This window comes from Meles meles, chromosome 18 (assembly GCF_922984935.1).
Source record: "Meles meles chromosome 18, mMelMel3.1 paternal haplotype, whole genome shotgun sequence".
Lineage (NCBI taxonomy): Eukaryota > Metazoa > Chordata > Mammalia > Carnivora > Mustelidae > Meles > Meles meles.
The window spans coordinates 34,657,752-34,684,735 of NC_060083.1; the positions used below are offsets into that span (position 1 = coordinate 34,657,752).

At 34.9% G+C, this 26,984-nt stretch overlaps 1 protein-coding gene across 5 annotated transcripts in view; it reads right to left on the bottom strand.

Annotated features, from left to right (window-relative positions):
• Positions 1-26,984, bottom strand: part of STXBP4 (syntaxin binding protein 4) — a 160,040-nt gene that overhangs the window by 85,371 nt on the left and 47,685 nt on the right. For all 5 annotated transcript variants that reach the window (XM_045984422.1, XM_045984424.1, XM_045984423.1 and 2 more), the window contains 2 exons: positions 16,129-16,218; positions 12,216-12,281 (listed from right to left, as the gene is read on the bottom strand). In XM_045984422.1, coding sequence (XP_045840378.1) covers positions 12,216-12,281; positions 16,129-16,218 — 156 coding nt within the window. The remainder of the gene's footprint in view (positions 1-12,215; positions 12,282-16,128; positions 16,219-26,984) is intronic.

Genomic DNA, 26,984 nt, shown 5'->3' on the forward strand with positions numbered 1-26,984 from the left:
TGATAGGTATATAAATCATTTGAGTAGTATACATAAACTGATCTGGTTACTCCCAATGAATTAATTATTTTAAAACTTTTAATGCAACAATTTAATAGTGGGCTTATCTGAATATTTTATGCAACAACATGAATTACAGTAATAGTTAATGTAAATTATGATTTGTATTTAAATTGAAATGCTTATTTTTATTGGAATATAATTAATTTTTTCTATTTAAAACACCAGATATGGAAAAATATATATTTAAATTGAAGACATATTTCTGGTGCAAAATACAGATAATTAACTAGTAACACAATCAGGACAACAGAGAATAGAAGAAAGTATGTTGCAAATTTCATGATAAATGTAATTGCAATCTATAAAGCTCTCATGACAAAAATTTTGAAATATATAAAAAGTGAACAATATTAAGAGACATTTTTGCACCTCCATGGTAAATCTGTTAAGAAGGTTTCTCTTAATAGTCAAACAAGAACAAATGAAATCTGTCACCTGAAATCAGAAGTAAAATGTTCAACATTTGTAACTTTGGCTCGCTATAAAATGGCTTGGATTGTTGCACAAAAGAGTAAACTATTTTTATATCAAGATCGTAATTTTATTTATGATAAAAGACTAGAGGAGATATTTTACCAAAAATGGAAGATCTTCAATTACGTCACAAAACAAATGCCTAATGAATACAAGAACTTTCTAACAGCACCAATAATCCATTGATTCAAAATTGGAAAATTACGAGTACCTTTCTTCAGGAGACACTACCCAATTCAAGTGTCATGCATGCATTATCTTAAAGGACTTCCAAATTTATGACAAAAAAGTTGTGAACTGGTAGCCTAAAACACCAAGCTTTGGTCTAGATATTTTTAACTTTAACACCTTTCGAAGAAGAATTTCACCTGCATAATGAGTAAAACTGTTTATCATAGTGGATGGTGCTCCAGCTATGTTGGATCAAAAATTCAAATTTATTGACATTTTCAAACAAGAGACTGTCTTGTTGCTTCATTCCACTGTACCATACATGTGGAAAATATCTGTGCAAAGCTTTTTGAAGCTGATTGTGCTAAAAATATCATGGATACAGTTGTTAACAACTTGTAGTATACATGTGCAAATTCTATGGTTCTTTACTAAGTTTAGAAGACAGTGAATTTAATGATCCTTTGTTCTTTGCTAATGCTCCTTGGCTGAGTTGTGGAAAAAAAAATTTTTTTTAAAGACTTTATTTATTTGACAGAGAAAGACATAGCGAGAGAGGGAACACAAGCAAGGGGAGTGGGAGAGGGAGAAGCAGGCCTCCTGCCGGGCAGAGAGCCCGTTGTGGGGCTCAATCCCAGGACCTGAGGATCATGACCCAAGAGGAAGGCAGACACCTAACGACTGAGCCACCCAGGCGCCCCACGTTGTGGGAAGAGTTTTACAAAGATTTACTGCACTTTTAATTTCAAATCAAAATTTTCTTAAAACAGAAGGAATGCTTGCCTAACATTCAATAATCAAAGACAAAAAAAGTCATTATCACACTGCACATGAATGAGCTAAATTTAAAGCTCTAAGAAAAGGGAAACCTTACTTGTGAAGCTGAACAAGTATAACAATTTATACTGATATTTAAACTTCCAAAAATATACATCAATAATAATGATTTTAAACATTTTTCTACCATAAATCAATATGCAGCTATTAATTATAGTTATATATATTACAAAAACTAAGAAAAACTGGAGGTATGCTAAGCTGATACTGAAATTTAGAGTTGCTTTCAATGTACACACTACTATGAATTGGATAGTAATGGTGTTAAGAATTAGTGATATACTTAATTTGAAAAGATGTACTTTTGAAATAGTTTTGCTTGAAAGATGAAGTCTTTTAGAAAAACATGGAATAGTTTTATCCTTATGGATGCAAATATTAAAAGACACATATTGGTATTCAGTTAGTAGAAAATTTTTAAATATGTTTGGAACATTTGGGTATATGAATCTATTTTTTTCAACTGCAAATCTTATTAAATCTTAACACAGATCCAGTATTTCCAATGAAAATTTAGTGTACAAAATAAGATATGGTAAGTGACTTAAAAGATACAGTATGAGAAAAGAATGTAAAAATATCTCTTTAATGAATTTTTAATATTGCATATTCAACAATATTTTAGATGTATTAGACTAAATAAAATAGTTCTAAAATAATTTCACCTATTTCTTTTTATTGTTTTAAAAATGTGCCTACTAGAAAATTAACAATACAAAGATGGCTTTCATTCTATCTCTATTGGACAGTGTTGGTCTACACTATTACAGAAGTCTCTTCTCTGATCTTCAGTTACTTCCCAAACTACTGTTAATATTCTTAAGTATAGGGCGCCTGGGTGGCTCAGTGGGTTAAGCCACTGCCTTCGGCTCAGGTGGTGATCTCAGGGTCCTGGGATCGAGTCCCGCATCGGGCTCTATGCTCAGCAGGGAGCCTGCTTCTCTCTCTCTCTCTCTCTCTCTGCCTGCCTCTCTATCTACTTGTGATCTCTCTGTCAAATAAATAAGTAAAATCTTTAAAAAAATAAAATAAAATAAAATAAAATCTTCTAAAAAAAATATTCTTAAGTATAGATCTTTTGGGGGCACCTGGGTGCTTCAACTCAGATTATGATCTCAGGGTCCTGAGATGGAGCTCTCCATTGGACTCCCTGCTCAGTGGGGAGTTTGCCTCTCCCTCTCCCTCTCCCCCTCTACACCATTCATGCATGTGTGCTCTCTCTAAGTAAATGAATAAAATTTTAAAGAAAAGTACAGATAGTCTTCATTCATCCCTTTATCTATTCATTAAATATTGAGTTCCTACTCTGTGTCAGATATTATTCTAATACAAATCCATGAACATATCAAAGATATGAAACTTAGCTCTCATTGATAGATACAAGGACAAAAACATGACAAGCATGTAACATGTAAGAAAGCAATACCACAAAACTTTACACACAGTAAAGGTTGAAGGTCAGTGACTGGATTGTACAGGGAAGGGAAGGGGAGAGTTATGAGAGATGAGGTCGCTGAGGTAAGAGGAGTGTGGGGATGACAGATCAGGTAGGCTCTTGAAGGCTGTCATATTTACTTGTAGGATTTTGGCTTTAAGTCTGAGATGGAAATCCCTAAAGAGCTCTAACTTAAGCTTTGTATTTTAAAAAAAGGAATTAAAGCTTTTTCTTTCTTTTTTTTTTTTTTTTTTTTTTACATTTGTGTATTTATTTTAGAGCGAGAGTGAGAGAGAGAGAGAGAGAGAGAGCATGAGTCGGGGGCAGAGAAGAGAAGGAAGGAGAGAAAATCTCAAGCAGACTGCACCAAGCATGGAACCTGATGTGGGACTTGATCCTAAGACCCTGAGATCATGACCTGAGCCAAAAATCAAGAGTCGGACACTTAACTGAGCCATCTAGGCACCCCCTGTCTTAAGTTCTAAAAGGATACTTCTGGCTGCTGTGTTTAGACTAGACCATATGGCGGTGGGGAAAGGTTAAGAGCAGGGTGATTTGGTAGGAAGATGTCATTAAAACACAGGCAGCAGGTGACAGTGGATTAGACTAGTGATGGAGTGGTGAAAAGTGGTAAAATTCTGCAGTTAAAAAAAAAATAGGGCTAAGAAGCTAGATGCAGAGTATGAGGTAAAGGGATCAGATTGTAGATTAAGCAAGTTGATAATCTTTTCCCCTTATCAAATATCTTCAGAGGCAGTCTTCTATCTGAAATCTTAGACTGGTATTCAAGTACCTACATGCTTTGGTCCCAACATACCCACCCAAATATCACTTTCTAACACTTTTCATCTGTACATAGCTCCCTTATGTTCCTGGGCCTTTGATGATGATGATGATAAAAGAATACAGATCAAAAGTATTATTTTTGAGGAACCTACTATATTCCTAACAGTTTTAACTCTGCACTCTTGATTCCTATGAACAAATTATAACACAGATATCATTATTATACTTTTAGACATGAAGACACAAACATACTAACAAATATTAGTACAGTTAGTATGCAAAAGGCCTATTCTGACTCTCAGGACTTTTTTTTTTTCCCCCCCAAAAAGAGAGGGTTGGGAGAGGAGCAGAGGAAGAGGGGGAAAGAGAATCTCAAGCAGACTCCACACCCAGTGCAGAGCCCAACATGGGGCTCAAGCTCATGACCTTGAGATCATTATCTGAGCCAAAATCAAGAGTTGGACACTTAGCCAACTGAGCCACCCAGGTGCCCCAAGACAAGACTTTTTCTTTGGCAACATGATTTACATGCAGTGCCCTCTGTCTGGAATGCTCTTTCCTTTCTATGTCTGGCCCAGTTCGTGTACGTGTTATCCTCTCCATTAAAAGTCTCATTATCCTTGCAGCCAGAATTAGATTTTCCTCCTCTAAATCAAATGCTTAAAACAAATCGTTCTATCTTTTTTCAGCACCTAATATTTCTTTTTCTATTATTTATAGTAACGACCATGATAGTTTATATTTGTTGAGTGCTTACTATAAACTGTACGCATTTATACTATTTATCTTAATGCTGCTGACAGTTTTGTGAGGGATCCTGTTATCAAGCTCATTTTAGAAATGACAAAACTGAGGCTTGAAGAGATGAAGTAGCTTGCCCAAGGTCAAGAGCAAAGGAGGAGGCAGGATCTGGATAAACCTGTGTGGTCTAACTCCAAAGCCCATTATCTCCTATATTACTCCTCATGCTAATTCACCATTCCTCATAAAAGATTCCTCTTCCTGTTTATTTTTTCATAAATGTTGCATCCTTTCCTATTGAATCTTGTTAAGTTCTGATACAGATTTGTCTTAGATAATTATTCATGATGACCTGACCTTCCTTAATAGAAACTAATCCATTCAGAGAAATAAATACAGGAGGGCCTCAAGTGGAAGAAGTAGGTATTGCAAGGAAAAAAAAAGTAAAACGTAATTTTCTTTAGATTCATTTCTTAATCAGTCTTTCATGTAATTATTGTGTCAAGCATGCTTGGCATTCTAAAGCTTTTAAGCTCAAAGCATTTAGGAAAAAAGAAAATTTTAATTAAATGCAGGAAAAAAACACACCCTCTAATTTGTTCTAAATGTAAAAAAATGTTCTAAATGTAAAACAAAGATGTAAAATGTGTACTTTCAGGATGCAAAGAATCACTAAATATGTAAAAAAAAAATCCTGGCCATATGAACTGATGCAGGTGTCGAAGGTACAGAATTAAAATAGCTAACAAGGCAAACCAACACAGTACAAAAATACTTAATGAGTCTGAAAACTGGCCAAAAAATACAGGACTTTGAAAACTTTTTATTTGGAAATAATTTCAAATGTACCCAAGAGTTACAAGAATTAGGAATAAATAGTACAAAGAACACCCTCACACCCTTCACCCAGATTTACCTCATTCACCAGATGCATCCTTTCACTAACACGTTCGTGAATGAGAAATAAAGTATTCTTTCTTGTAAGGCGTTGATACTTGGAGGCTGCTGAGATTCTGCATATTCTCAATCTCTCACATGTAAATAGAAACGTTCACGCACACACATGCATACAGATGTGTATACATAAACACAACCACGCATATACACACACACCACTTTTTCTTAACCTTGGGGTAAGTTACATACATCATGGCTCTTCACCCCTAAAAACGTCAGTATTTTCCTGAGTATATTCTCACATAACTATAGTATAGTTGTCTAATTGAGGAAATTTAACACTGATTCAATACTTTTACCTAATCTGCCATCTGTATTCCAATTTCATCACTTGACCCAATAATACCGCTTAGAACATTTTTCCATTTCAGGGCAGGATCCAAACGACTATAGTCGGGTCTTGTATTTATATTCCCTGTTTATGCTCTTTTTTTTTTTTAATTTTTAAATTTTTTTGTTGTTGTTGTTTAGGCTCTTTTAATCTGGGACCTTTTATTGCCTTTCTTCCTTCCTTTTTTTAATGACAATGATATTTTTGAAGAATACAATCCTTTCTTTCATACTCCTCTGTGTCTCTCTCTTTCTCTCTCTCTCTCTCTCTCTCATACACACACACACACACCCCACTTCAAAAAAAAAAAAAATTAAAGTATCTCTGATCTTGGGTTTGTCTAATGCTGCCTCATGGCTAGATTCAGGTTACATGTTCTTAGCCGGACTACTACAGAGGTGATGAGTCCTTTACAGGGTTCCACATTTGGAGTCACATTCTCCATCTATTCTTCATTGGTACTATCAATTTTTAGCACCAGTCAAGGTGTTGTCTTATCTCACTACGTATAATTATTATTTTCCCCTAGCAATTAATAAGCAGTTTATAGAGAGCTACTTTAAAATCATGTAAATATGTAAATACTCTGCTCTTCATCAAAATTTTCCCCTAGATTTAGCATCTGATGACTCCAGCCTGATTCAGTCTATACGAACACAGATGCAAAATGCTGATTTCCCAAATCTGGCAGCCTCTCTGCAGTTACATCAGCACTTAAGAGTCTATAATGAGCAAGAGCTCTTCTTTCTCCCCATTAATTAACTAATTAATCCATTTACTAATGGTACGGACTTAAGAATTACTATGGTCTGCAATTCATTACTGTATTTCAATGGTCTGCAATTCATTACTGTATTTAATTATTTTGGTACTCAAGTCTTTCCAGATTTGGCCAGCAGAAGCCCCCTTCAAGATTGTTCCTTGTGACAAGACTCCGTCATTTTGAGCACTTCCTTATTTTCTGGCAAAATGAGACATTCCAAGTTTGTCTTGTACTTACACTCCACCAGTGCTTAAATTAGTCATTTCTTCAAGGAAACTGGGTTCCTTTAGTAGGGAATGATAACTGGGCACTTAGATATGCTACGTGCTCACTGCTATTAGGTTGTCTGCTTCTTGGCTCTTACAGCTGACAGAGCGAGGGAATGGGGAAAAAAAGAAAATACACACACACACACACACATATATACACACACACACATATGTATATATATGCATACATGCAAACATACAGATAGATACGTACACATGTACATTCATATGCACATATACATATATATTTTAGAAATGATACTTCAGAAATAATACCTCCAAACTGCAGTCCAACCCTTAGGATTCTTTCGTGACTTCCTTCATTCTGTTTTGTATGTCTAGGCTTTTTCATTGAGATTCTGGCTCTCAATGACAATCAACACATCTGCTAAAACCTATGCTACATCCAAAACGGGTTTCAGAATCGCTTTGCCTATGGGCACCTGGGTGGCTCAGTCGGTTGAGCATCTGCCTTGACCTCAGGTCATGATCCAGGAGCAGAGCCTCAGGATCAAGTCCTGCATCAGCCCCACTTATGGGGGGGCCTGCTTCTCCCTCTGACTCCCATCTTGAGCTCTCTCTCTCTCAAATAAATAAATAAAATCTCTTAAAAAAAAAAAAAAAGAACTGCTTTGTCTCTACCACTAAAACAACAAAAAATACTAAAAAAGGTTTAGGATTTGTTTGTACTTCTTTTCCAACTCAACCCAACCTGTCAAAGTCTGAACACAAATACTGTGTTCATAAGTTACTTAAATTGGCTTTCTTTAGCATGGACATGGCACTCATTTGAAATACAAATGGATTCATTTGTTTTGGTCTGCTTGTATCTTTAAGTTCATTCTCCCTTCCTTATCTTTATTGCTTCTCTTATGTTTTTTGAATGTGCTGCATATTAACATGCACCTCAAAGTAAAAATTATATAAAAAGCCATTCTCAGACAGGTGTCAGTCTCTCCTACATCTTATCTACCGTCTGTCCACCCACTTTGTAGATAACCAGTTTCATCACTGTGTAGTTTATCCTTCCTTTGGTGTCTTTTGTAAAAGATAAGCAGATATATAACTGCTCTTGTTTATTAAATATTGCATAGTATTTATATTCTTTTGAATTTTTTTTTTTTTTTTTACTCAGTAGTATCTTCTGGAAATCAATCCATATTACTCAAGAGAGATTAAAGTAGTTTTCAATATTTTTTAATCACAAATAATACTGTAATACTGTGCATATCTATTTTAATATTATTAGAGGTATACCTTCAGGGTAAATTCATAGACGCGAGATTGTCAGGTAGAAGGGTAAATAATACGTAGATTTGTTAAAACTACCAGTTCTTCATAGTGGTACCATTTTGCAATCCCAATGAGAATGCCTATTTTGAAATACCCTCACCAACAGAGTACTGTCGAGCTTTTGAATTTTTGCTAATGTGATGGATAAGAAATGATATTGGCTTGGTTTTCTTAAAAAAAAGAAAAAAGAAAGAAAAACAACAACAATCAGACAAACCTTTGTTGAAGTAGAATTTACCTAAATTTCAATAAAGTAAATTTACTAATTTTAGGTTACAGTTTAATGATTTTGTTTAAGCCAAGGTCACAAAAGTTTTTTTAGAATTTAATTATTTTAGTTCTTATGTTTAGATCTATAATCTATTCACAGTTAGTTTTTGAGTATGACATAAGGGCTGAGATTCATTTTTTTCCTCAAATATTCCCTTATTCTACCCCCATGTATTATAATGAGCATCTTCTCCCCAGTGAATTGTGAATACCAAGTGACTCGAAGTGTGGGTCCATTTCCACCAGTGTCAGACTCTGTTAGCTCCAGGCTTACAGCCAGAGGAGCAGTCTGTCTGATTATGTTCATTCTCCAATTCCTTTGGCAGTTGTTTACTGTATAACGCCCAGGTTTTTAAAAATCTGTTTTCTGTTAGAAGATGTCATCCACCAGTGTTTCCCTCTGTCATTACCAGAAGATGGAAGTCCTATCACAGTGTAGATTTTAACTGGTATTTCTCTTATTATGAGAAAGATGGTCTTTTCATATAATTAAGGGACATTTTTATAATGTTTTTTGGGTATCCATTAATGTCTTTTGCCAATTTTTCTACATCATTTTTGGCTTCTCAACTGTTAATACTTCTAACAGGTTATTATTTATGTACATGGATGCAACTGAGTTTTGTATATTAATTTTGTATCTTACTAGCTTGTGAATTTGTCACTGAGTTAGTTTTATCACTGATTGTCTATGGGTTTCTGGATTATTATTATGTCATCTGCAAGCAGATAGTTTTATTTATTTTTTCTAATTCATATGCCCCTAGTTGTTGTTCTAGTCTAATTGCATTTTCCTTTTTTGTGTGGTTTTATAGGTTTAGTCATCAATGTTACACTAGCTTAAAAAAAAATGGAAATTTTCTTTTTCTTTTTTTTTTTTTTAACCCTTCAGAGGATATTTATGTGGTTTTGGGACTGTCAAAGGTTTGGTTAAATTTCTCTGTGAAACATCTGACCTGGTCTTTTTCTAGAGGGTAGTTTCTTGATAACTTTATTTCTTTTATGGAAATTGGTCTGTTAAGCTTTCCATCTCTACTGAGGTCAGTTTTGGTAAACTGTATTTTCCTATGACAACCTTTTAATAGATGAGTTAATCCCATTCATGTTAACTGAGATAACTATTCTGTTTGGTCTCAATTTGGTCATATTTTGTTGAAATTACTGTGTGGATATATTATATTTATATGGGTTTATTTTGTGTGTTCCTTTTGCTTTTTAAAAAATTTCTTTTGGTGGGGCACCTGGGTGGCTCAGTGGGTTAAGCCTTTGCCTTTGGCTCAGGTCATGGTCTCAGGGTCCTGGGGTCGAGCCCCACATCGGGCTCTCTGCTCAGCGGGGAGCTTGCTTCCCCCTCTCTCTCTGCCTGCCTCTCTGCCTACTTGTGATCTCTGTCAAATAAATAAATAAAATCTTTAAAAAAATTCTTTTGGTCTTTGGGAAGATTTGTCTTTTTATTCTATAGGTTACCTTTGTATTATTACATTTTTATAGTGCCAGAAATCTCTATTTTTACCTAATTTTTTACTATTTGACATCAGTTTTAAATGATACCTTTACTTATACAGCAAAACAATTATATTTTATTTCCTTCTTTTTTCTCCACCCTTTATCCTCTGATTTTTTTAAAATAAATTGTATCTTTTGATTTTTTTGTCTGATATGTACAGTTAACGTGTTATTCTTTTACCTCCAAACTCTCTCTTATTTTGGTCTTTGCTATAAAATAACACCTGTGAGATGCTCACTCTCTGGGAAACTCTGGACAAAGTTATTTGAGTAATTTTTTGGCTGGATGAAACTCATCCTCTCCGAAATTCTTCAGGAAAGTATTTCCTGAATACTGGCACATTCCAATGGTTTTTCCAGGGTCTCGATATGTGAAAGTCAGATTGGCTGTATACAGTTTGGTTTACACTTTCTTTCCTTTAGTTTCTTGAAAATGTTACTCTCCTATGGCCTTACTTTGTTGTGTTGATAAGGCTGATGCTGTTAAATTCTATTGCCTTTGTAAGTCATCTGATCTTTTCACTTGGAGACACTGTTCATTTTCTGTTCTATCTCTGAAGCCTAGTAAGTTTACTGGATATGTCCTAGAGTTGATCTTTCTAGGTCAGATTACTTAGTACTCATTAATAGATTCAAGTCTTCTTTTATTTCTGGAATGTTTTCATGGATTATAGTTCTAAATATTAGTGTTGTTTAGTTGTTTTACTTCTTCAGGAAACTCTTTTATTTCCTTATTTCAATATCATTTCCCTGCTTATGGTATTTTGTTGTTGTTTTTGATGCCTTTTCATTTGTATAATTTCTTGGACAACTTACAAACTTCGTTTTCATTTCTGATATGCTTTTATCTTTTTCTTCTATTTCTTCCCTAAGTTTTACCAACTCTCATTTTATTTCTTCTTGCATTTTAAAAATATTTCTATTCTTAGTTTTTAAAAAATTTGTTTAAGGTGTTTTTCTTTAGTGCCAAATGCTTTGTTTGAGGATATTTAATTGAATTTGGAGTGTTGTGTTAGTTTTCTTTAGCTTTGTGGTTGAATTGTTTTGGAGAGTTTTCGTTAGAAGGAAAGCTTTAATTCATACTGTCTGATTTTTCAGTTGTTTTATAATAAGGGGGACAGATTATTTATTTTTTCCTATTCCATATTTTTCCCTTGCAGAGAAAAAGTTCTTAGTTCAACAGCATGCTCTTCTGTGCAGTGTCTTCATGGATCATGCTGTTGAAGTCATGGTGAGGGCAGGTGAGGAATGGTATGTCTTGTTTCTCTTTCATTTTTGCAAGATATTTAATTTTCCCCTCTTATTTCCTTATTGCTTAATCTCCAAAGGATGCTACCCTGTTTCTGTTCATTTGGTTATTCCCCAGAAGCAATTATTTTCTAAGGCTGCCACTTCTGGTTGCACACTTTCTCAAGTCCTGAGAACCACTCAATACTGATCTGCTTATACTCTGGCATTCATTGTTGCATTTTCTTTTTGGAGGTGATTGTGTTTGTACTTCATCTAATTGCTTTGTTTTTTCCTGATCTTTTTCAGAGTCACTGAAAGCTTACCACCTCTGTTCTTTGTATCCCAACTTCCATTAGCAGGAAGGCTGCAGGACTTTGTTGAAATTTTTTTACTCTATTTATATGTACTTTGAAGGATGTGGCATTTTATGTCACAGTCATATTAAAGGTATGAGTCCTATATGATTTTACTTGCTATGTTGACTTTATGTTTTCTGGGGAGATAATGTTTGGGCAGTTCAAAATCAGGTGACTGCCACTGCTCTCTAGCTATGTTCTTTTTATCTTTCTACCCTTATCAATATTTTGTTTATTTGTATATCTATTTTTATAATGCCATTGTATTTATTTTGTTGCAAGTGACCAAAAATTCTGTGAAGAATGATGTAAAAATAAATTACTTTTTAGTATTAAAAAGTAACAGTAAAAAATGCTCTGCCTTGGAGGTTTTCTTTTTTTGTTTTATTTTTTCTGTAATATAGTCAGGTATGAGTAACAGAAGAAAAGAGAAAGGAAAAGTAAAAGAAAGAAAAAAGAATAGAAAAGCAGTGAGATTGATCATTTGCTTCCGATAACCATGGGTATCTGCTTTTGAAAGCAATTTCTATAGTAGCAAGACTTCAGTACAGATAGCTCTGAAAGTGATTGCTTTTAAGACTTACGCTATTTTATACTATAGTATTCAGATCTGTAAGGTCCAGGACATATACAGGGTCACTGCTGTTTACCCACATTAACAAAAGCACGCGTCCACACGCGTGCGCGTGCACACACACACACACACACACACACACACAAAACATGCACTTACTTGTTTCACATTCTGGAGTTCTTCTGCCAATTGTTTCTTTTGCCTTTCTGATTCAAATAACTTTTCCTATATTTAAAAACCACTGAATTAATAACAAATTATGAAGTATCAATGAGCCTTATTTAAAAATTTATAAATTCTACAAACATCCAATTGTGACAATCTGAAAATGTAGTTCTTAGTCACTTTTCTGGGCCTTATACATACCATTTAAAAGTAATTATCTACAGTACAATTGTGATGTAAAAGTATTTTCTGTTACTTTGATTAGTCATTTTGTATCATCTCAAAATCTGAGCTCCAAAATAATTCAGTCAGGATGAAAATGTGTAAATACTAACTAAATTTTGGGCAATAGCAATCATCACCAAAGAGCTTCCAAACTGAAGAGGATGATTATCACAACTTAGAAGTAAAGGTCTCTTAGCACACTAAAGAGGACATATGAAATTGGACTGGCTACTGTTTTTCTAATTCACCTTGTGCTTGGAAGATTATCCATACAAATGAAGATATGACTAATGTAACCAAAATATAAAATAATAGTTACTATCATAGAATAAATAATATCACACATGTAAATTAAATATTATGTTTGAGATTAAAACTTAAGGACATACCCTAAAATATTCATCTTTTTAAAAACATATCATAAATAAATCCACATTTTATTGATCAAATCAGAAATACTAAGAGTAATGTAAGGACAATTTTACTATAAACTAGAGCAGAAGAATTGCTTGAAGATTAAATTGAGTGGTAAATATTCATGGCAATACTGCAATGTTTATAAGAAGCATTCTGTTTCCTGGTATATTTCAGCTCATTCTTATCTAAGATATGAAATGAAGGTATATGAAGATGAATTTAATATAGCAATCTAATGAATCTGCCACAGACCAGGAGCCAAGAAACTGCTGGCTCTCATGCTTTTATGCTCTAGCAAGTCACCTTCACTCTGTGTCCTAGTTTTTTTGCATCTGTAAATGGAAAATACATCTATTTTCATTCAGCTTTGCAAAGCAGTAGCAATCTTGAACTTTGCAGAAAGGCTTTAAGTTAAATAAAGCCCACAGCACTTTAAAAAAAAATAACTCTCGTCCAATAAAAAATTAGCCACTGCCATCAAATGATATTGGTTTCATTTTTATTTGAGCCTTAAATCAGGCATGAAGAATAGAGATGTCACAAGTGATGAGAGAACACCTACGCCCTCTATGAACTTCATGGAACAACCTCTGTTATCTGTGTGTGTGTAAGACAAGTAGAAATACTGAAGGTACACATGTTATCTTGAAGAAGTATTTCTGGCTGTGTACACTCTTCTACATGGCAAACCAAGTGGTTCTCAGCCAACAGGTTTGTGGGTAAAGGAAATTATAAAATACAGAATATGCTGTATCTGGGATTTCAGGTCCTGTCACATTAGAACATGTTTAGTTACATGACATAGACTTTAAGTGTGAACCCTGATTTATTTAAGAGCTCTTTAAGAGAGCCCTGTTTAAATGTTACATAAATGCAATTTCAACTTAAAATTCTAATAATACTGATATTTAAATAAAACTGCAATATATCATTAACAATGATATACATTAAGAAAATGAAAAGATCTGAGAGCCACCAAAGTTTTTTTTTTTTCTTTTTTCTTTTGAGAGGGAGAGACAAAGAATCTTTTTTTTTTTTTTTTTTTTTAAGATTTATTTATTTGACAGATAGAGATTACAAGTAGGCAGAGAGGCAGGCAGAGAGAGAGGAGGAAGCAGGCTCCCAGCCAAGCAGAGAGCCCGATGCGGGGCTCGATCCCAGGACCCTGGGATCATGACCTGAGCTGAAGGCAGAGGCTTTAACCCGCTGAGCCACCCAGGCGCCCCAGAGACAAAGAATCTTAAGCAGGCTCCACACCAAAATCAAAAGTCCACTGCTTAACCGACTGAGCCACCCAGGCACCTCTAAAAGTTCTGATGAACCATAAAATGTAATGGCTTATGCAGAGACGGACTATATAAAATGCTATTTTACCAAGACAGCCATCATTGGAGATGTTTTCAAAGAGAATATGAGGAAATTATTGTCAATTTATTCTTAAAACTGAATTTATGTTTTTTCATTTTTATTCTCAAGTATTATAACAAAAATTGTAGAAGTGGTTTCAAAGTTGTAAAAAAAAGTCTATAAAATATTCCTTTAGTAATGGAATGTTCATACACACTTGGAAGGAACATGAATTGGTAAAGCCTTTTGAAGGGTAACTTAGTTACGTGTATAAAATTTTATGTGTCCATATCCTTTGACAAAGCAATTCTACTTTCAGAAATGTATTCAGTTTGTACATTTTCAACTTTACAAATTGCCCCAAGATACATCTACAAAGCTATCTATAATGGACTTATTTTAGGTAGAGGAAAACCGGAAGTAGCCTAAATATTCATCATTAAGGAACTGGCTAGGGGTGCCTGGGTAGTTCAGCCGGTTAAGAGTCTGCCTTCAGCCCAGGTCATGACCCTAGGGTCCTAGGATCAAGCCCTACATCTATTTTGCTGCTCAGCGGGGAGTCTACTTGAGGATTCTCTCCCTCTACTTTGCCCCCCCACCCCCCTCCCATGCATGCGTGCGTGCTCTCTCACTTTCTCTAATAAATAAATAAAATCTTAAAAGAAAAAAAAAAGGAGCTGGCTCGATAATCTAGGACAGAAACACTGGATGATAGGAGAACCATTAAGAAGACTTTGGCAGGGGACACCTGGGTGGCTCAGTCAGTTAACCATCTGCCTTTGGCTCGGGTCATGATCCCAGGGTCCTGGGATTGAGCCCTGCATTGGGCTCTTCTCCCACTGCCTGCTGCTCACTCTGCTGGCTCAGTCTCTCTCTCTCCCTCTGACAAATAAATATATAAAATCCTTAAAAAAAAAAAAAAAGATTTTGGCAGATCTGCACATATTAACTCGAAAAGTAACCCAAGATATAAGGCCAACAAAGAGAAAAAAGAAATAAGAAGCAAGCTGTAAAAAAGTGTTCAGTGTAAAGAGATTTAAAATGCATATATACATTTATTTTTAGAAATATAATTGGCTATAGAGAGAAAAGTCTCTGAACGGCTAAACAAGGTGTGTTTAACAATGGCTTCCTCTAGGGGTTGGAATTTAAAAACTAAGGCAGGAAGGAAATTTCTTCCTTTTTTGGGGAGGTATAAAGATTTTGCCTTAATAAAAATTAAGTAAATAAACAGAGAATTTTACTTATTTCAGAAAATAATTTAAAATAATTGAAAAAAAGTATTCCTATAGTGAATTAAGGGTAAATCAAATAGTTTATACAGCTTTTCTTGAAGACTTGAAAAATACAATGGATTTCTGTGAAAATTACAGTATAATTTAAATTTAATATCCTATTAAAAACAGAATGAAAATATATAGAAGAGAACCAAAATCTTAAAGTATATTTGGGGACGCTGAGTGTCTTTTTCTCTTAATCGTATTCTTAATTCCAAATTATATTACCAAAATGAGAGGCCTCTGAAACATGCCTATGAACATGAAAAAATGTATTTCCCAGTGAACATTTAAGGATTCAAAATTGTCATGGCTTGCTTTGTTGACTCATCTAATCTTTGTTGGTTTCTCATCTTTGCCACCAACACGAGAACAAAATGGTGTGAGAAGTAGCCAGATTCGCAGGTATGAATCACCAAACACCACTGTCTACACTGAGTCTTACATGGGTATTGGGAAATAAAAGTACGTAAACCAAGAAAAAAAAAAAAGGACTCTTTAAAGGTCTCCTGAATAAATGAATTATAAAATATTTGGTATTAATATGAACACAAACAATATCAAATATTTGATAATTTATAATAATATTTTTCCATTTCTTTCTTCTCAACAAAACGTAAGGAGGCGAAATTAGAGATTACCTTGAGCGTATTCACTTCCTCTAAGGCATCATTTCTTTCATGCTTAAGCCTTTCTATTTCATCTGCCTCTAAGGAATCACAGGGAAGAAGCTGTCAACATTAAAATATAAGAAAAAAGTTATGCATTAGATGCTAATTATGAGAACTAGCATAAAAACCCTTTTTGACGAGTGTTAAGCTTTTGCATTTTAATAACCTAATTTATTTTGTTACTTTGGAGTCATCTGATTAGATGAAAGAGAATGTTAAAGCAATCTGGGGTAACTCGATTTAAGCTTGAGTTTGCACTGCTTTTATTTATAACAGAATCTAGATGATTATAAGGTATACATACCTTGTTGTCACCTTTATGTCATCAATTTTAACAATATAATTTCCCTTAAAGCCAAATTCTACAATTGTGTTTATGATGTCAAAAAGACTTCATGAGATCGGGAGGGAAGCAAACCACAAGAGACTCTTAATCTCACAAAACAAACTGAGGGTTGCTTGGGGGGAGAGGGGGTGTAGAGAGAGGATGGTTGGGTTATGGACATTGGGGAGGGTTTGTGATATGGTGAGTGTTATGAAGTGTGTAAGCCTGACGATTCATAGACCTGTACCCCTGAGGCAAATAATATACTATATGTTAATAAAAATAATTAATTTAAAAAATTCAAAAAATAAAAAAAAAGACTTTATGAGTTATCAACATTAATTACTCCTCCAAAATATCCACCTCATGTACATGGCATCTGAGGCTAGCAAAACACTGGACGTTATCAACCAAGAGAGTTTATGTGAACCCAGTAAAGGTCACTGATTGATTCCACACCTTGTTTTAACTATATGAAATGCAATGTTAACAGCCAAGCAGGTTACAAAGATTCATGCACAGAACTGTGGATTGAAGGTAATATTAATAATTCAGGCACAAGTGAACAACCACCACGACAAAATAGCAGAGATGGCAATTCCTCTTCTCTTACTGCTAGCATGATCTCTCTGACAGTCAATTATAAGGTTAAAAAAAACAATGACAATCTAATCAGAGATAAAAATCCAAGTCTAATTATAGCCATCTTGTATGTATAAATTACAACAGAACTAAAAAAAAAAGTATAGAAAATATAATTTAAAGGATTACGTGGAGAAAGTGATTGCTTTATAAGTATAGGCTTAAGGCAGAGCCTTTTGAAAAGGAGAGATGAATGCAGAGTGACAAAAGGTAATAAAAATAATTAATGATAGGGGTGCCTGGTGGTTAAGCTTCTGCCTTAGGTTCAGATCATGACCCCAGATCACAATGGGCTCGCTGCACAGCAGAAGCCTACTCCTCCCTCTTTCTCTGTCCTTCCCACTCCCTCCCTCCACCCCTACTTGTACACACTCTCACTCTCTCTAATACACAAATAAAATCTTAAAAATAAATTAATGGTATCACATTTATTACGAACTTAGTATGTGCAGACACACTGCTAAGGGCCACATACATTCAATACTATATCCTTCCTATAACCTTGTCTCCATTTAGCAGAGGAGGAAACAGGCTCAGGTTAGCAGCTTATGGAAGGTTTCACAGCTAATAAGTGGCCACCCCAAAATTCCCACAGAAGTCTGACGTTAGTTCGATTTTTACTAACTGCCCAAGAGAAATCATGATGGAATAAATACGATAAATTCAGGTTGGATTTCCAAATCCTAGCATAACTGAAGTAGGAGCCATTCATCAATTTTGGGGGAGAAATATTTTTCCTGCTACTGTTTCCTTTGGTCCTGCCAGTTACCTTTGAGTATCTATTTGTTTCACAATTTACGTCATCACATCATCTTCATCTGTCTCTGTTACTCTTTCTTGAGTACTCAACACACACTCATAAAATTCATTCTTATACTGTTTAGGATTAGTTTTTAGGACATTTTCAAATGTAACAATATTTCCCAAAGTATGTTCTAAAGGGTATTAACTAGGTTTGCACAAAAGCCAAACTGAGTGGTGGTGATGATGGCAGCGGACCCTGTGGTCAGGTAATTTTGAGAAATGTTAGGATTTAGAAAAAAATGAACTTCTTTCCTATAGGGCTTCCAACATCCTTAATATGCTAACAAGCATTTTTAATATCCCCAAAGGAAATAAAATTTAGTAACTTGTTACTTTTCCTCAAGTTATTTGACCATACCCTTGACCACTACACCTTTATTTATTTATTTATTTAAAGATTTTGTTTATTTATTTGACAGACAGAGATTACAAGTAGGCATAGAGGCAGGCAGAGAGAGAGGGGGAAGCAGGCTCCCTGCTGAGCAGAGAGCCTGATTCGGGGGCTCGATCCCAGGACCCTGAGATCATGACCTGAGCCAAACACAAAGGCTTAATCACTGAGCCACCCAGGTGTCCCACCTTTATTTATTTTGTGGCACCTCACTGGACTAATGTCTGCAAATACAAAGTCTTCTGGGAAACACTGCTACTCAATATTCAGGTAAGCCTATTGTTATCTTGCATGCTACCTAAATGTGAAATAATTCAAAAGTTTAAATAAGAATCTAGATAACAGAGCTAATTTTATATATATATATATATAAACATATATATATACATATATATATATATAAACATATATATATATATATATATGTTTTTTTCCTTTTTTTTAACTAAGTGAAATTATAGATAGGGATTTTAGGGATGCGATTAAAAACTTTTGAGCTTAAAACATGGTGGCAAATCATCTAGAAAAAGGCGCATCATGGTATCATTTTAGGAGGCAAAACACTAGGCTTGAACAATCACAGAACAAACTATGATTTAAAAACAAAACAAAACAATATGTGTTATAATTCTATTGCTATTTTGGGCTCAGCAGTGAAAACTTACAGCCAGAGAACTGGTCATAGATGGTACCTGTGAATTCTGTGAAAAGCCTCTCTGTGCTCAGTCATATGTTAATAAGAGTTTGAATATGCTTCAGATAAGCAAGCAGCAGATGAAATGAATTTTTGCTATTTAACCTCAAAGGATTCAGACAGATAACTGTTTTCCAACCTCCTTCCAGTTCTTGGACTGTACCCTTACCTTTCTCCATTCCTTTCCTGTCTGGTTCTCCCACAATCATTTGTGACCCTCAGGTCCCCCAACCTCTGAAATTCCAACCTCTGAAACACACCATAAATAACATTGTAAATCATTTCTACTCTACTCTGGAGAGCTACTATTTCACTGTTCTCATTCTGAAACTCAACTCATCTTCAACAGAATAATAATGTCTGTTTCAGGTCAATCCACCCCCCCACCCCCAGATGAAAGCCTTCTATTAGAAACCCATTCAATTTCCTCCTTTCCTTAAAGTTTCTGTATATTCCCTTATTTTCTCCTTCCTTTCTCTTGCTCCCTCCTTTACTTCTTTATAATTTGCTTAATAATCTTTCCTCCCATCCCCACATTTTGAAAATAATTATGTTCAATGTCAGTAGTTAACCTAGCATTTGACAAAATAAATGCACCCCTCCATCAACTTTTCTGTTTCATGTAACACTGCTTAAGCCATCTGTCTTTGAAATTTTCTCTTCCCTAGGTTTTTGATATCCCACCATCTCACCTAACCTTCAGAATATTTAGGCTGTTTCTAATGACTTAATTTTATTTCCACTTCTTAAATGGGAGAGGGGAGGTCCCCCGAAGTTTGCTCCTTTCTCCCTTTTTCTCTGTAAGTTCTCCCTGAGTGCTCATGTTCACTGCCTCACTTCAACCATCCCTCTCCAGATCATTCCCAAATCCCCCTTTGTGTCCAATTCCTTATTTCCAATGGCTTTTTGATTATTTACACCTGTCAGCATATTGAATTTACTCTTTAAAATCCAACTATCATCGTCTTCACTTATTTCCCTACTTCTACTGACAGCCAACCTATTATTAATCATCCGAATCAAAACTCTCAGTTATCTTTAACTCATTCTCCCTTGGTTCTTACACCCAAATGCAAGTCTTAATGGTAATACACTTATTATATTACATATAATTAGATATGTTATATATATATAATGTTATATATTTATTATACTTATTATATATATTATACATAATATTATATATCTATCTCTCTATTCCTTCCCATTATCCTCAACTTCACCATAGTTTAGTTCTTAATATTCTGTATTTGGACTCTTTCCTTTGCCCACTATCTAGGCTACCTACCACCAGTTTCATTCCCTTTCAAGATAACTAACACTATTACAAGATTACCATTTCTAATTACTTTGATCATGTCATAAAATTCTCCCTAATCTTCTTCATTGACGACTAGTAAAGTATAAACTTCTAAGTGTAATATTTGCCCTTTTAGGCCTAACTCCCTTCACTGATCTGCATGTACTAACTTTTAAAAAAAACTAGATACTCTCTGCTTACCATCACATTATATATATACATTTTTATTCATGCTAATTCTCTTAGCACGTTCCATCCACTTCTTAAGCAGATAAAATCCTGTATATCATTTAAAACTCATTCAAATGCCAAGTCTGTTAGGAATCGTCTCTAAATATTTTGAGCTCTGTTAGTACTATGGCCTTATCATGCAACGCTACAGTTTTTTAAACTATAATTATTTGTGTACATACCTTTCTTTACATAATACCCTTAAGTTCCTTGAGGGACAGGCTTGAGTTTTGTTTTAATAATATACTGGAGCAGCTAACACAATGCCACACACTGTAGTTGTTCAATGTATGTATCTAATGTTTTACAGAGGAGTACATACTGCTACATATAGTGAGAAACACCTTTTCTATCATGACTCCAGTATAAGTGAAACATTACTTACGCACACACAATTCACTATGATATTTTCCACTCTATTCTCTCACTTGTTAAAATGGGGGCTGCGATCCATCAAATTGATTTAGCAAGAAACCAAACTGTGAAAAGTTTACTTTAGGGAATTTACAGTGTTCTCTCCGTGATTTTAAGATAATCCCTGTATGATATTTAATTAGGATGGTAAACCCACCATATTATTATGATAGACTCAAGTCTGCAGTTGCTAATTTAGAATTCTGCTAAATCTAGGCTCCAACCTTGCTTTTCTGTATGCAACCTTGCCCCAGCCACAGGTATAGCATGGTGTGAATTTTTAATATAGCAATGATGATTACAATCACAGTAGGATAATTACATTTTTAGAATTAAATGCTGTATTATTCCAAAATCAGCTTTTTGTTTTTTTGATTTTTTTGTCAGCTCCACAAAAGTAGGACTGACTTAGACTGACCCAGCAATTCTTCCTTCTTGAAACATGGCATCTCAGGAAATCTTACGAGTCAGGTGAAATGATGAACAAAAGCAGCTCATCACTAAAGAGTATCTACTGGGTGAATCTATTTATTAGGATGTTCAAGAACAGGCAAAAGTAATCTACGCTAATATAAGTCAGAAGAGTGGTTCCATTGTGAAGGTGGGAGTGGTAGCTAACTGGGACAAAGTTGGTACAATGGAGTCTTGGAGGGGTGATTACACACAAGATACTAATAGAAATTCATTACGTCATACACTTGAGATTTTTACACTTTATAGGGTGCCCATTATGCTTCAGCAAAAATATTTTTTAAAAAATAAATTAAGGAAAAGACAAGCCAGAAAAAGAAAACACAAGTAAAAAACAACCATCCCTAACAGATGGATTATAAGATTTGACTCTGTTGTTTGTGACAAGATGGTTGAGGGGGTAACCATAGTGGAATTTCCCTACTTTCACAGACTGTCAGCATCCTCAACCACAGATCAATTGATACTTCAGATGAGGCACTATGGTGATTTTTTTCAACAACAACAGAAAGTTTAGGAATACAATACAATATTAAGATATTTTTCATTTGTTTCTGATGAGCTACTTGACAAGCAGTGATTTTTATAGTATTTTTCAAACTGTGGTTCATGACCCATTAGTGAGTTTTAGGTCCAAATATTTAATGAAATAGAACTGAATATTAAATAACAATGCAATGATATGGAAAATGGAAGTATTACATTGAGACTTTTGTTTCAGCTATATATGTAAGTGTGGTAAAGTAAAAGGTATTCTTATTACGGATTCAAGTGAAAAAAAAAAGGTAACATTTTATGGGGATATCTTCTACATGTTGACAAGCAGAACACAACAAAGGAAGCCTTATAAACTGATATAATGATAATTGCACAACATTTTGATCTGAAGCCACAGACAGGAAATTATTGGCGTGCAGAAGACCTTGCACAATTACCACTGGCACTTGGCTTTTGTCATCAAAGTATCACAGACTTAATACACTTTTATCTGCCCTAAAATCATTGGCTAGAAAGGAAGTAAATTACTAATTCGGAGCACCAGTATTTTTTGCAGCTGCTGAGCAACCTTTGCACGCTCATCCAAAGTCCGCTGAATTCCCTGTTTCTCTTATGTTGTAAGCCACCCAACCTCCACTGTTGCCTTTCCTTATCAAAAGTGGGGACAGTAGCTTTGAGAACTGTTTGGCAGTAAGAAAACAAGGCTCTGCTGTCAACATTAGCTAGGAAAATACAGAACACCTTAAACAGCAGAAGAAAAACAGTGCTTTTACAGGGTCAGTTTTCCTACCTTAAATGCTACTAAATCAGTTCTGATAAATCAGTGCCTCAATTCTAGAAGACTGGGTGATCTCCCAAAGGTTTCCAAATACATAGATCACGGGAACTCTCATTCCCAATGATATGAACTCTAATTTATTGATCCTGTGACAGCAAAATGGAACAGCCATTTTGGAAGACAGTTTGTTGGTTTCTTATAAAACTAAACATCTTCTTACTATATGAAGAAGCAACTGGGCTCCTTGATATCTACCCAAAGGAGCTGAAAACTTATGTTCCTACAAAAATCTGCAAATGGATGTTTATAGTAGCTTTATTTATAATTGCCAAAACTTGGAGGCAAGCAAACATCCTTCAATAGGTAAATGGATAAACTGTGGTACATTCAGATAATGAAATATTAATCAGCAAAGAAAAGACATGAAAAGATACAAAGGAACCTTAAATGCATTTTACTAAGCGGAAAGCCAATCTGAAAAGGCTATATACTGTATGATTCCAACAATATGACATTATAGAAAGGGCAAAATTATGAAGACAGTAAGCAGATCAGTGATTGCCGGGGTGAGGGGCACAGGTGTGGAGAGATGAACAGGCAGCGCACAGGAGTAAAAATCAGAGTGGTGGGGCGCCTGGGTGGCTCAGTGGTTTGAGCCGCTGCCTTCAGCTCAGGTCATGATCTCAGGGTCCTGGGATCGAGTCCCGCATCGGGCTCTCTGCTCGGCGGGGAGCCTGCTTCCCTCTCACTCTCTCTGCCTGCCTCTCTGCCTACTTGTATCTCTCTCTGTCAAATAAATAAATAAAATCTTAAAAAAAAAAAAAAATCAGAGTGGTAAAAATGCTACCTATGCTACCTATAATGAAGTCTTAAAAACAAAAAAAGAAACCATTTATTTTAAAGGCAAAAAAGTGAAAGGTAACTAGAAATATAACAAAAGATTAATAAAGCTCATATTGGGAAAAATATATAAAATGTATTGTTTGCTATTCAAGAAGATAAAATTAAGAAGTCAAAACATGCTTGCAGGTAGGAAGACTTAAACTTATAAAGATGTTGTTTCTTTCCAAAATAATCTAGAAATTCAGTATAGTAAGATTTTTGCTAGAATTTATTTGGACAAGAAAAAAGATTAGCCAAAGCAATATTTAAAAAGAAAAACAAAGTGGAAGAATGCATTATTAGATATCAATATGTATCTTTTGATTATTTTTTATTATGTTATGTTAGTCACCATATAGTATGTCAGTACTGAAGAATCTAAAAATGCCCATGGAAATATGGAAATCTTATAAATGACAGAGCTGGACTGCAATAATTCATCCCCTGAAATTTGAATTTATATTTTAAAAGTTACCTTTATGAAAATAATTGATGAAAATTTATATATTTATATTTTTGATTGTGTACCAGTAAGGCAGAATTACTACTCAATTCAGAAGAAAATTTTATGGGCCCAGCACGCTTCCGCTGCGCGACTCTGCTCAGAAGAAAATTTTAATGTCGGATCTTATGAATATAGTAAATTAAAACAAATACATTTTAATTATCTAAATTTTTACAACAGAATATGATCAATGACTGATTTTTTTCAATGACTGATTTTTAAATATACCGTATTTTTAAATATTTATTTATTTATAACCTCAGTATACTATATTCCTGAAATTATGATATATCAAGATAATATTCTAGGGTAACATGGAATAAAACTAAAAGCAGAAAAATAGGAAAGATGATAAATTTCTGAGAAGAATTCATGAATGAATTTTCTCTTAAATAAAATGATTATGAGTACCAAAAACTATAGTAGTTAGATTCCATTAGATACATTTAAAGGGTTATATAACAGTTTTCTTTTTTTCTAAAGAGAAATATTTATAGTCATTGGAAACCAAATCAAAACACCAACAAAAAAAAAAAGTGGTATCACTTTATGATTAGATTGAGCTGATTTTAAACATTCTAGAGATGAAGAGATTCAATGTCCTGTCAGGATATAACAATTCTAAAATCATAATATACCTATAATACAGCCTATGATATGGAAAGTAAAAATTAGCAGAACTAAGAGAAACTTTAAAATGAAATGCCTCTTGCTCAATAACTGATAAGAAGATAAGAAATGAAAAAGGAAATAGAAAATTTGGGAAAAAACATAAAGGGAACAGAAAATTTGAATGACATGATTAACAACCTTGACTTAATTGATATACAGGAACACTAACACTATACTCACTTCAGGGCAGAACAGACATGCTTTTCAAAAGATGGGAAATATTTTATGAAATTGACTATAACCTGAATATATGGTCAAAGGATTAATACGAGAATGTGCTTCTGACTTCAGGGAAGGACAATAGAAATCAGCAACTGGAAGGGAACTATATAACTAGAAAATGTCTAAAACAGTTCAAAATAAGAGTCAAAGGAGCAATGACAATGGAAATATTACATACTGAATGATAATTAAAATATGATCCATAGAAATCTGTGGCTGTGATAACTTTGTAAAAACTGTGTAGTACCATCTATGAGATAAAAATGAGTACCACAGGGGCGCCTGGGTGGCTCAGCAGGTTAAAGCCTCTGCCTTTGGCTCAGGTCATGATCCCAGGGTTCTGGGATTGAGCCCCACATCGGGCTCTCTGCTTAGCGGGGAGTCTGCTTCCCTCTCTCTCTCTGCCTGCCTCTCTGACTACTTGTGATCTCTGTCTGTCAAATAAATAAATAAAATCTAAAAAAAAAAAAAAAGAGTACCACAAAAATACATTAAACCTAAAAAAATTCTGTGTTATTTTTTATCTTCTTATTTCTTTATTTTTTTAAAAGATTTTATTTATTTATTTGACAGACAGAGATCACTAGTAGGCAGAGAGGCAGGCAGAGAGAGAGGGAGAAGCAGGCTTCTCACGGAGCAGAGAGCCTGATGCGGGGCTTGATCCCAGGACTCTGGGATCACGACCTGAGCCGAAGGCAGAGGCTCCAACCCACTAAGCCACCCAGGCACCCCCCGTGTTATTTTTTTAAACAAATTTTAGTATCTTGATGAAAGGCAAAATTTTCTAGGAAAATATCCATTAACAGAATTATTCAGGAAAAGGACAAAAACTTGAATAAGATAATCCTAGAAGACATTTAAAAAATAGGAACTATCTCCTCTTCCAAAAAGACCTAGGCCTAGACCATCTGGCATATGAAACACTTTCAAACCTTAAAGGAAGAGATAAAGTTTCTATTATGTAAGCTGTTGCAGAAAAACAGAAATGGCATAAATTTATTTACAAATTTAAAAATGTTATAAACATAATTTTTAAGTAAGTAGATATATTACAAACCTTATTTATTAAATAAGATAATGCTAGCTTCTTTTAAAACATTAAAAATATAAAATGGCTCAAATATCATGAAAAAGTTTTTTGGTCACTGTTGCAGCTCCTATTCTAACAGTAATTCTGAAAAAAAGTAAAATTTTGTGGGAGAGACAAAAATGTAATTAACTTAAAATGCCTACCTAGAAGGGGTGCCTGGATGGCTCAGTGGGTTAAGCCTCTGCCTTCGGCTCAGGTCATGATCTCAGGACCCCGGGATTGAGCCTCGCACTGGGCTCTCTGCTCAGCAGGGAGCCTGCTTCCCCCCCTCTCTGCTTGCCTCTCTGCCTACTTGTGATCTCTCTCTCTCTGTGTCAAATAAATAAATAAAATCTTTTTAAAAAATGCCTACCTAGAAAACCCAAGACAACTGTAAAACGGGAATAAGGGAGTTCAATAAAGTTGTATTATACAACATACTCTCAAAAATTAGTATCTTGGGGAACCTACTGACTCAGATGGTGGAACATGAGACTCCTGATTCTGCGGTTCTAAGTTCCAGCCCCACATTGGGTGGGATTACTAAAAATAAAGTCTTTAAAAAAATTAATATCTTTACTAATTATCAATTAGAAAGTAATTGTGGGGTGCCTGGGTGGCTCAGTGGGTTAAAGCCGCTGCCTTTGGATCAGGTCATGATCCCAGCGTCCTGTGATTGAGCCCCACATTGGGCTCCCTGCTCAGCGGGAAGCCTGCTTCTCCCTCTGCCTTTGCCTGCCTCTCTGCAGGCTCCCCGCTGAGCAGAGAGCCCGATGGGATCATGACCTGAGCCGAAGGCAGAGGCTTTAACCCACTGAGCCACCCAGGTGCCCCTCAAAGTTCTTTTTTTTTAAAGATTTATTGATTTTGAGAGACACAGAGAGAGAGTGGGGGAGAGAATGGATGGGGGAGGGGCAAGGCAGAGGGA